Below are 12,368 nucleotides of genomic sequence, written 5' to 3'. Positions count from 1 at the left end.
TATACCATCGGTCCATACATACAGCCCATTCTGTTGGTGTCATTGTGAAATAACAGGTCAATGCATAATGTGACTTCCATTTAGTTTGCCCTGTCCATGAACTCATCCAAAATGATTTAATTGAGTTATATCAAGATAACTGTACAATTGATATTTATATATTTACACTGTTCATGGACAGGAATCTATGATAGGTAAAGCATAGCACGTTCTTCGAGGTACGGGCCACACATGAAGGTTTATATATGGCAAGATGATGAACGTAATAATGGGCAACGATATCATTTTGTACTTACGTCATACGACTCTTCAACATCATTTTAGTTTCAACTGACGCATACTATTTTATGATGAACTAAAACTGATGTGTAACATCAGAAGCACATCAAATGTTATATACAGGCCTTTGTTCGACAACAACACAAACATGAAAATAGTTTAGTTTCACTTCCCTTAGTCAGAGTAGTGTTTTAACATGCGCTCCGTTGCAACACACTGTCATACGATAAAGTTGAACTTTCCAATCCAAATAGCATTCAAATGCAGTACTTTGTTTAAAACTCGCCAATTATCAATAAGAATCTTTCTTTAGAAAATTGTAATTGATCTGAAATGTTTGCGTAATATGTCCCAAAACTAATAATGACTGTCATTTCAAAGAGAATATACATCATTAATGACATCCACACCGCTGAAACCAATATATAAGAACGATCAAAGGCATTACATTATTCCCATGCAGTGGCATATCATCGTTCGGTTTGGAGTCGTTTCGTGTTACTTACGCATTGGGTATAATTATGTTAAGGTATTTTCGTATAAAGGAGGCGTGTTATTCTGTTTCGCATTTTTCTGAATTTCTTTGTTTAGAATTATCGAGTCATATTCATAAAGTTGCTTACCTCATGCCGTATGTGATGGTACCGTCGTAGTGGAATCGAAGTAATCTGTTTGTGACTGTGACGTCATGAACGAAAGAACGCTTGTCGTTAGGGAAGTAAGTATCCGGTACCCAGATGCTGTCTGCTAGTCGGCCGTTGAGGGAGACATTTCCAAGACAAGGATCGTACGACAATCTTTCATCTTTCCAGTGCTGTCTGAAGTACATCGTTAATGTGTAATCCTGTTACGAAAACAAAAACATAGAGCCGGTTATAAATGGAAAATCCATCTTTTTGACAAAAAAGCCATCTACAAAGAAGTGACATGAATATGCAATCAATTATCTTAATGCCATACTATTTGTAATGATGCTGCAACTGTAGCACAGCCAGATCATTGAAACCGCCTCCAAACTGACCGATGATGTGTCATTAGTAATATCATAAATAACTTTGATCGGTCAGGGGACATCTTCGTTGATATGACTGTGGTATGCATGCTCACTCTCCTTCATCTATATTCGAGGCCAAAGATACAAATGACCGTTCCGAAACACAGTTTAAGCGGTGTTTCAAGTATAATATTCAGCTATATACCTCTGTTTTGCTCAAAACGGGTACACATTTTTTTTCTCTCTCTCACTTACTTCCAATACACCCTTTTCGGGGTACCCTAAGTTAGAAGTTACTTAATAGACCTTAAATGATAAAGAAACTAATATAGTTGCTCTCCGTAAATGTTACAAATGAAATCTTAGCTTCATGTTTTTTTTGCCTTTTATTAAACGATATGAATCTATATTTCGTCAAATTTATAACGCAGAAGACCAGGGATATTTAAAAAATCAAGCGTTCCTACAAATGTTTGATTGTTTGAGTGCATCATACATGAATGAAATAAGTCACGTAAAGTGAAGCATAATGTTCACATTATACCCACACCTCAGATGAGAAAGGGCAACGGCTCATACAATGTTCAGCCATCTTAATTCACCATAGTTAGACTAAACAATCTCGACCTTTTGGTCTTCGAGATTGATGTCCAATCTTTTCTCGGTAAAATGTATAACGGGACCATCTTGTTTAATGAAGAGAAGAGTGGCACCTGTCTGAGTGAGAGGGAGATAGTACCAACGGATGCAAAAATATATAGGTCTCTAAATAAAGGTAAATTGCCTATTCTCCTACTGCCAACTCGTCTACTCACCACATGGTCTACTTTCATTTAGTCTATTGCCACTCCGTCCATCAACATTTCGTCTAACAACAATTTGGTCCAAAACCAATTTGGTCCATTTCATCACTTCGTCTTATCACCATTTCGTCTATGACCATTCGTCTCATAACCAGTAATTTTGTTGGTCTAATTTTCATTTCATTTTCATTCATTTTGCACATTAACACTAAGTCCAATTAGACCAAATGGTATATGGACTAAATGGCTATTGGACCAACTGGTTAATAGACGAAATGGTGAGTGGACGAATTGGCAATTATAACACGTGGATAGAAGACGAACCGATGGTTGACCAAATGATAATGGTTGAGTTGGCGATTGGACGAATTGGCATTTGACGAATTGGAAATAAACCTAAATAAATGCCTTCAATATTGTCAATATTTAGTGTTTATTTGGACGATGTTCATAGTTCATGAAGAAGCATTTTAAGATTAATTCAGTCATTGAAAGCATCGACATTTATAAGAAGTCATCTATGTGACCAGCAGTAGATTCTATATCGTATTTAAGCATTCTCTAGATCATCATCATCATCGTAGACCTTAATAAGCCATTGCTACAACAGTACGAGACGTTCCTCAATGACTTATTTATTAATTAATGCATCTATTTATTTCTTTGTTTATTTGTTTTCTTTATTTCATACTGCATGGTAGGCCTGTTCAGTTATGCAAACCTGCTTTCCAAAGGCGCCCTGCAGTTTAAAGTATTATGCAATCATTACATCAAGTTATTCAGTGTAATTATATGTATATTAGTCAGAATTTTAATGATTTACAGTGTTTTTTGAAAGCATGGAGGGACATCACAAGGGAGCGAATTAAATAAGACGGCAGCTATATATAAAAAAGATTAATCCGTCCTTGGGCAGGGTACTTGAAGGGGACATTGTTCAGAATATCGTGTTTTATAAATTATATTACGTTTGCAGATAAGTGGTCCCAATTAGGCTGGGGCTAAATCGTTTTGTATTTTAAAAGCAAGAACACAATATTGATATGTGATACGTCCCTCCACTGTTTGCCATTTAAGTGTACAAAACAATTCATGTTCGGGAGTAAGATAGTCCTTATTTAAAATTGTTTTGGCATACTTATTCTGCAGTTTTTGTATCTCATTTTTGTTGGATTTTGCACAGTATCCCCGAGATGTACAACAATAATTATTGTAAGGTAAAATCATGGTAAAATATAAATTCTTTATTCTTTTTATGTAGTAGTGGGAAAATTATTCCTTAATTATTGTGAAGTATCAGTATGCTGAAGTTTATCGAGAAAAAAAAATCTTGAACTTGCTCGTGTTATACGAATCACAATAAGAGTGACGACGAATATTTTATATTCCTCTACATTTTGTTTGTGTCAATAGTGTGACAACATTAATATCAATCGCAAATGACCACAAACTTTCATGAATAGCGTTTGGGCTCTTTAAGTCTTCAGTCGAAGAAAATCATGTTCAGCATTAAATAGAAGAAGGGAAATATGTTTTTTCTATCCCAGCTGTGTGTGGCGCGCGTAAAACTACCTTGTTTATTTGATTTGGACGACTTCACGTTTCTTTAACAAGAACTTAATTCGTTTTCTATTTCGTAAGAACAATTGGTATCCAGCAGCTGATTTACCATTCTCTCTGATTTCGACACCACTCAATCGTCATGCAAAAATAATCAAACTTTAACAGGATTTTTGTGGTTCATGAAATGGGAAAGAATCCGCATAATGACCGAAAATCGTCAGGTTGTGCACGTGAAGAGCTTCTCCACAGTCCCCATGCCCTCTGGATTTCCAAATCAAATCATTCTTGACATGCTCGAAGACATGTTCAATTACAACCTGGGAAGGACTAACGCCATGTTTCTACCACAGATCACGGCCACATCAAGTGTTAATGAGTCCCCTACAAATGATCATGTAAACACGTCAAGGTCGTTACTGTCAAGAATCAATGAGGATCACCTGGTGACACATTAACAGTGTCACCTGTATACGTCAGGTACAGTATCCAGGTTAATGCATTAGACCGGTGTTCAATGCGGCACCCTTTCTCTGAACTGAGACATACACATGCGAAGAGGTTTGATAATGACGATTCTGAAACCATCACTCATGTAAAGATTTCCCCCAAGTCCTCTCGTTTCACCCTTAAGCAGTTTTCCAAGTGCGATATGTAATCAAGTCCTCTTTTTTATGATTCGAAATCAAATGCATCTAAACATCAAGGCACTTCATGAATCATAATGATATCAGCCTCTAAAGAAAATGGAGGTCCAGTAATAGAAGTTGTCATGAGGCAGCAGCAGTTGAAACAGTCATTGGTGTGGTTTTCATCATTGCAGTAATAAAAGTAGCAGAAATGGTAGTAGCAATATTAGCAACAGAAGTAGCAGTAGTAGAAGTGATGGTAGTAGAAGAGAAGAAGACTAGCGGTGTAAACACGTATATTCCTGATAGTAGCAAGGTCATTCAATATATTATCAAATGAAGTAGTGGATCTAGTAGTTGCAGGTGATGGTTGTGGTGGTGGTGGTGGTAGAAGTAGTAGTAGTAGTAGTAGTAGTAGTAGTAGTAGTAGTAGTAGTAGTAGAGTGTGTGTGTGAGAGAGAGTAGTAGTAGGGGGAGGGGAGGAGAAGGAGTACAGCACTGAGATTTAAAAACAATATTCGCAATTGTGTTCAAGCCAATGACATGAATTATTGATGTACTATCTAAAGCTAATCCAAAGAAAGTTAACGTGTTCACGCTGTAAATTTCACGACATCCTATATACTTCCTCTGTTATGGTTATCTGATCAACGAGCGCAGATTATAATTGGTGTAGACTTTATGACGTGTTTTAAAATGCGTTACCCGGTAGACCTTGAAATTCTCAATTTTTTTTCTTCATATTTTCGTCAATATCAAGTCAGTTACCATAGACCAAGAGCTTGACCTCGATATTATTAAGATAATCCATGGATAAAGTCAACGTTTTTTTTCAAGATACACTTATACATTATCTCGAAACTTTGATGGTTCGGCACCACTTAGTAATCTTCGCTACTGAATTCTAACAAAGCGATCCCTTTTCGGCCAGGAAAATATAGGTTTAAAGATTGATGCGTGTGCCAATTTAAGAAAATTGAAGTAACGACAATGCACTTTTTATTCTCGTTAGATGAATCACTACCATATTCTCAATTTTACTTAGATCGGTTATAACAAAGTGGAGAGGATATTGCTCTTAGCAGGTTAATTGTCTCGTATTTACAAGTGACGGAAATTATTTGAATTTAACACATTATAAGCAATAACACACACAAAATGTTTAAATCTTGTTCTTTTTGGACATCATGGACGTATAGCTCACGCACGCTCAGTTCAGTTGAAACTACATCCAATATTTACAATAACTCTGCAGTTTCAATGTATTTTTTTCTTTGATTAAACATTGAAACAATATATCATCCAACAGCAATAGTGGTAATTGTCAATTTATGTATGCCTTTTTTTGTATTGTATACTGTATAATGATATTTGTTATTTTACTTCGCTAGAATTTAATTGTGCAGAATTTATTGTATTTTAAAGAGATTTCATATAAATGAATTTGAATATAAAATTGAGTGATGCCAATTGATCAATAATTATACAATACATCGTAGACAAAATCTTACACAATCATTATTGCCCCCACAAGTGAACTTAAAATGACGCTCTTTTTCAAAGTGTTCTGTAGCGTATATTATGTTTGGGCATCACAGACCAAAATCTGAAACTTGAGACACTGTTACGTGCTCCTGGATTGTTCTGCATTTCTTCAAAGAAAGTTTAATTTATAGTACCGCCTTCCTTTTTGTATATATAATTATGAAAGGGCAAAGGGATGGGTGTAGAACTTTAATATTGCATATAGAAATTTCTGCGTAAATGGTAATAAAAATATACATTATAGTAAAAAAAAAATATGCCAATATATTATCTCGGAGGAAGGGAGTCTATGTTCGACAAGTGTGGTTGGTCATAATGGTCGTCTATACAAAAAAAAATTAAAAAGTAATAATAACGAGCTCGAGGAGACGGTGTCCCATCCTCGGATACTGAATGTGAATCCGGTGTTTAAAGTGTAGAGTCAAACCAATGAATCCGACTCCAAACCGACCTATCATGCCTATATGGTATGCCTTCCGTAATAAACTTTATGACTTTTGTCGGTTTGGATGCGGTTTAACCGGTATGAATGTAGCGACACTCTGCTGGTAAGACAATACCAAACATATTATATATTTCCTCTTTATCTAATTCATATTCCCCGCAGTTGACTTTCCAACGACCTACTTACAAATCTAGAACACAGCGCTTGGAAAGGAATCATATCAATTCGATTAATGGGAATGACATAACGAAAATTACATGTGGGGTGACTATAGCTTTGTACATGTAATGTATGTGTAACTCTGTTCATCTTAAAACAACTTATACAATTTTGTTACTTTACGATAAAAATAGTATAACATATATCGTATAATTATCACAAAAACATCGAGTACTTTTCCAAATTGAAAAAAAAAAAGAACCTAACAGATAGATAAATCATCAATGATAGATGGTCTAGCGTCCTTTGGCAAGGCGTTAATCCACACTTTGCCACTCTCGACCCAGGTGCTAAATGGGTACCCGGTAGGATGCGAAAGATATTGTATGTTTGAATTTGCCAGCGCCAAATGAGGCTGCGATGAATGCAAGGAATTCTCCCCAGGGAGTGGAAATTGTGCACTTTTCGTGCGGGATTGAAATGAATTCAATGACCGGGGTAATAATAAGCTGTAACGCGCTTCGAGCCATTCTGGGAAAAGCGCTATATAAAAATTGACTATTATTATTATTGTTATTATTATTATTGAAACAACAATTTATCGTACGTTGGCAATTTCACATAAAATGAGAAATGGGACATGAAAATTCGAAAGGGACAAAATGTCGCCACCCCCCCAAAAAAAGGGGGGTCCCGGACATGTCTACCCCAACCAAAATTTGATTTAAATAGAGAAAAAGCAAAAAAACATACATTTTATCAAAATCGGATATAAAATGAGAAGTTAAATTTCCTAAAAATTATGACATTCTAAAGTTTCGTTTATTTTCACAACACAATCATACACAACACTGTTGATATGCAAATGAACATCATATTTCTTTTTAATTAATGGAATATAATATAGAATATTCTCTCTTTTTTTGGCACAATTGGCAATAAGGAAGCTCTCCGTTCGAATCCCAATAGGTTTATAGGCCTACTGATGGTAATTCAAAAAGGAAGGAAACAAATCTTGTTCCACATTATTTCATATTTTACATAATAAAAACCAAAGGAACAGTGGGTTGATGACGTCATCGGCTCCCCTTTTACATCCTGACCGGTGTGTGCTTAAAACTGTTTTCTAAACTTAAGCCAAAATTTGAAATTTCATAAAATTCTTGATTTACATTTGATGGAATTTTATGGAATTTTCAGCTTTACGCTGGTTGATTTTCCTTACTTTTTGAAATCGAATTTTCTGGTAGGGGTGTTGGCATTTAAAGCTCCCACTTTATCACTATGACGTCACACCCTCATTTGTTCCCCTTTCTAGGCCCAGTATCCACCGCTACTTCCACCTATACCCTATCCCACCCCCCCCCCCCTTGGTCGAATCCCTCTGCTACGCCAGTGGTATCATACTGTAATACCCAATCGTCCTCCGCCAGCCAATACACGTTGACTTATGAAAGCAAACAATCATACAGGACAGAAAATTTATTTTGAATGGCGTTCTGTCTATTGACTGAACGATGGAGCAACTATAGCTCCTGTACTCAGAATAGTCATGAGTCAACAAACTTGGTATTGAACTCAGGTAGTGGTGGAACCCTGCAAAATATTATTCCCCAAACACTAGTTCAGAAGATAAGAAACTTGAAGGGTACAATGCTACCAGGCAACATGGTGGGGCTTTTGTTTCTTTTGTTTTGCTACAGACATGGCTAAGCCCCCATCTGACCCCACTTTCGTGGCGTTTTTTTTTTAGACAGTACCATTAAGATAAAACTAAATCGTATGATGTCTTCAAATTATCACGTTTTTCGTCAAAGCAAGCCAGTGACACCATGAACGTGTAAAATGAGTATGCGGCTTTACAATGAGTATCACTGTTCCTATCAGTCCAAACGCACTGAGAAATCATAATTTCGTTGAAATGTGGAAAAAAAGGTCGAATGTGCACCTTCATATCATTTGAAATACTCTTGCTTATAGTATTTGGATTAACTTGTTGTACATGCTAAATACTATTTTTAATTAACAGGCAAAATAAACGAATTGTTGAGTGAGGATTAAAACTGTCCATATTTTCTTAAATCACGGAATAAATTCAAATTTATCTTTTACCACTTTCCAAAATTATAGATACTTTATGTGCACAAATTTGCATGAATTTAAAGCATAGTTAGTATTTTTCTTTCCCTATAGTATTGCGACGGTGCCACTCACAAATCAATGGTACATGTATTTCTAATCGCGATATGTCATTCTTCGTCGTCAACGGCCACCAAAGACCAAGCGATGGTGACCTTTGAGTGAGCCAGAGTTATAGTGAGTGTCCTGCAACCTTGGTTTAATGGATGGCCAATAAGATCCAATCATGTTGAGATCAGTTACTGCAAACATTGGAAGCCTGGTATCTGTCGATATTTCATAATGCCATTCGATGACGGAACGAACAAAATAGTCAGTACACATCTACCCAAGATTGTGTCAACGTCATGAAATCTACAAACAGGTTTGGACGTTTAAACCCTGGTCGATGGAGAGGGTCAAGATCTGAATTTAAGTTGAGTAGTATTAGCTGATATCCTTTTGATTGACAATTCAAGGTCTATATTATATACATGACAGAATAGGACAGTCCCGGGAACGTTTCACAAAGATTTGAGAGTGACTAGAAATCGCACTCCCAGTTGCGTGTGATATAAAACGAATCACCGCATTGGTCATATCATGCTTGGTATCGCTGATGCGTATTAACCAATGAGATTGCATGTTAGATGTCGTATTCGGGTAAGCGTGGCCACTGGCATGGCATTACGTCACATTTTGTCACATACCCCTCCTGTTTTTGCGTTATTATATTTCGTACAACCAATTGTCCTTTTGATCATTTTAAGGAATGAATAATATTAGCTCTGTTGAAGAAATGCGGAACTAAGTGCATAATCAGCAATAAATGAACGAAATGGATGTCTAAACTAGGTAAACATCATCATTATTTTTTTTTTTTTGGCGTCATCTTTGCCAGGGAGACAAAAAGCGAACTGAATCACTATGACCCGCAGGTCTCTCCTCCTGATATAACTGATTGGGGGAGTGCAGGTGTACCACTACATCGGGTTTCCCCCTACTCTTATTCTAATAGTGCAGTGGGTTCTTAATGTGCAAAGGTGGTGACTCTCCTCTACACGGGGCCTCCATTTAACATCATATCCGAGGGACGGAGTGTTTTCCACTATAACATAGCCTGCATCAATGGAACAGGGAGAGACGATCACACACAAAGCAAGTTTCAGTCATCCGTCCGGGGTGGACTCGAACCCACAACCTTTGATTCGACAGGCAAACGCTTTACCGACTGAACCAACTCAGTCGTGGTATACACCGATCCTTAGATACCCAGCGGGCAAACCGCCTTGGTTGGCGGTGATCCAGCGCAGCATTATGCCACACATGAATACTATTCATACTGGAAAATGTGTAATGGTATGTTTGAAAAATCCACACATACATGTAGTTACAAAGAATGCTTAGGATTCCATTTGTTTGAATGTATGTTAAAGAGCACTGTTGATTAAATGCCTTGCTCAGGGAAATAGGTGCCGCGACCGGGGATCGAACCCCAGACTTTCACCTGTCTAGTCAGACACCTTAGACCACTCAGCCATGGCACATTACGATTATAGTGAGCTGGTACCTTTATTACGACATCTTGATGAATACTCGACCGCTTGGCATATAAAGTTCAACTCATTTCTATCTGAACTATAGGATAATGATTGGATTCCCAGCTTAACCAGGTATTTTTTTTATTTTGAATCTTTGACAAAGTTACTCATTGACTTTGATGACACCATCCAACTATTCATTTGGCAAAACTGTGATAATCATTATATTCAGCTTACATTTAAATTAGCCCTTTATCTTTTTATCATCGCAAGGCTTTAATATATCCTCACTTCCTATAATTCTCCTGCATGTGCTTTATAGATAAAATCATTCTCTCCTACCACCGACGTTTAAAAGGTTTACATCAGACATTACCGAAGGGCTGCAATTGCAGTCGAATCCTCTTATTTCAGAAGCTTGCCTTTAAATGTATTCCTGTCCCAATCTTCAAAATTAAAGACTTAGTTCTCAAGGGTGTTGGTTAGAATCGCGAATGACGCAATGGATTTTGCTCAGATATAAAGCAGTAGAATGTAGACTCAGCTGTGATTCGCTCATCAAGGTACGTACATCCTCAGTTTAGCATTTCACAATATACTGATGGATTAAGCTCTGACACAATCTAATCTGACTAGATCTACCCCTGTTCAATTACTTATACATTTCGATTTAAACCAATTATACTCATAACATAGTATCACGCTGAATTATCATGTACTATGATGGTTTGACCCTCCTATGTATCCATCTGGCTATGTTTGATGATATCATGATTCGGTAGAAGGATGCAAAAGTTATTGGTTACTCTACCACCTTTAAGTTATACTATCAAAAGCGTCAAGAATCACTAAGTATTTCTAGTGTCCCCTTCCCTTTCTCTCTATACACGTGTATATGCTTCAAGTTCAATATCATATATCCATACATTATTATACGAGTCTTTCCCCATCTTAACTCCCAAGAGACTGGAAAGCTTACCGTGCTTATAGAACATGTAAAAAAAGGAAATGTACAAAGAAAAGCTTTATTTTCATGTCTACAATGTCACTTTTTTTATATTTGATTAAACTAAGTAACACGCTGGGACATATTTATAAAAAAAGTGACAAAAATAAGATTTTGAATTCTTTTCAAATTGGTCGTATATTTGTAATTATAGAATCATCCCATTAAATTATACCTGATATCCTGCATTGTATTTAAATCCAGATCATGAACATTGGAAATTTACGGGGTCCATGATCCATTTCATTATTCTCTCCTCCTTTTATACTTCAAAAAAGAACTTCCACTTAGAATGTACCATTCTTAAGCACGTTTAGGGAAGGATACGAGTCTCTTTCACACCTTCATGATATCTGGAACATGTCATTCAAAGTCCTGGGACATGATCAATTACTCGTGAAAGCATGTCCATGACATGCCCTAGTTTCACCAACTTTCGAAGGCCCCAACACCAAAATCGCCCTTGTCTGATACCCCTGAGAATGTACATTTCTAGATCGATGTTTATTAACGTGTTTTAGGAAGGGACCCTCCCCGTTTCTGCCCTTCCTTACTGTTAGTTTACTTTGGATTTCACCTCTTCACCTAGGTTTATCTATGTCATTTTCGAGCGACGACCCAAAACATTGCAAAAGTTAAGCCCCTCATTTCGAACATTATGTCTTCTGTCATGTCTATGATCGGTGCACTCATCGAGATAAGATTTCCATTTTAGAAGAAAAAAATAGAACACCATATTTTGCTTTAAAAATAGCTGAACATGTACAATCGGAGTGTATGCGCTTTAAAATGTTTTTTTTTTAGAAAACACACAATCGGGTTTTAAATGCGTAAATGCACCACGAATCAGTTTATATTTATTTGAAAAACCCATGATAATATTACAGTCATTACAAAGTTCACATACCCCTTCCCCGGTGATTACCCCGATAGTAATTAAACAAATAAAAATCTGACGTGATTTTTGTGTGTGTGTGAGTGTGTGGGGGGTGAGTGTGCTGTGTGTGAGGGTGTGTGTGTGTGACTATCGTTTAAAAGGGCAGTGGTGAACGGGGGGGGGGGTGGTTCTTCTTTTTATTGGCATCCAGTCAATTTGACTATTTTCGCCATCATAAATATTAAAGTATTATTCACGTCTATTTTCTTTGGGAAAATATATATATATATTTTTTCTTTCTTCTACTTTTTTCTCTCTTATTTTTTGTTTGTTTTTGTTACGGTATCTACAATGATTTAAATTCGAGTAGGTGTGTCTCAAAAATTAAAACCATGGCTTTTACTGAAAATAT

The 12,368-nt window shown here is 36.6% G+C and overlaps 1 protein-coding gene across 1 annotated transcript in view; it reads right to left on the bottom strand.

The window, feature by feature from the left end:
- LOC129260663 (gamma-aminobutyric acid receptor subunit beta-2-like) overlaps window positions 1-1,118 on the bottom strand; it is a 34,313-nt gene extending 33,195 nt beyond the window's left edge. Inside the window, exon 1 of the mRNA XM_064114415.1 lies at window positions 903-1,118. Within this exon, the coding sequence (XP_063970485.1) occupies window positions 903-1,108 (206 nt within the window). The 5' untranslated portion in view covers window positions 1,109-1,118. The remainder of the gene's footprint in view (window positions 1-902) is intronic.
- Window positions 1,119-12,368: the final 11,250 nt, after the last annotated feature.

The sequence above is a fragment of the Lytechinus pictus genome, unplaced genomic scaffold, assembly GCF_037042905.1.
Source record: "Lytechinus pictus isolate F3 Inbred unplaced genomic scaffold, Lp3.0 scaffold_19, whole genome shotgun sequence".
Taxonomy (NCBI): domain Eukaryota; kingdom Metazoa; phylum Echinodermata; class Echinoidea; order Temnopleuroida; family Toxopneustidae; genus Lytechinus; species Lytechinus pictus.
Note: the sequence above shows the minus strand (reverse complement) of the source record. Positions and strands in the feature narration are given on the sequence as shown.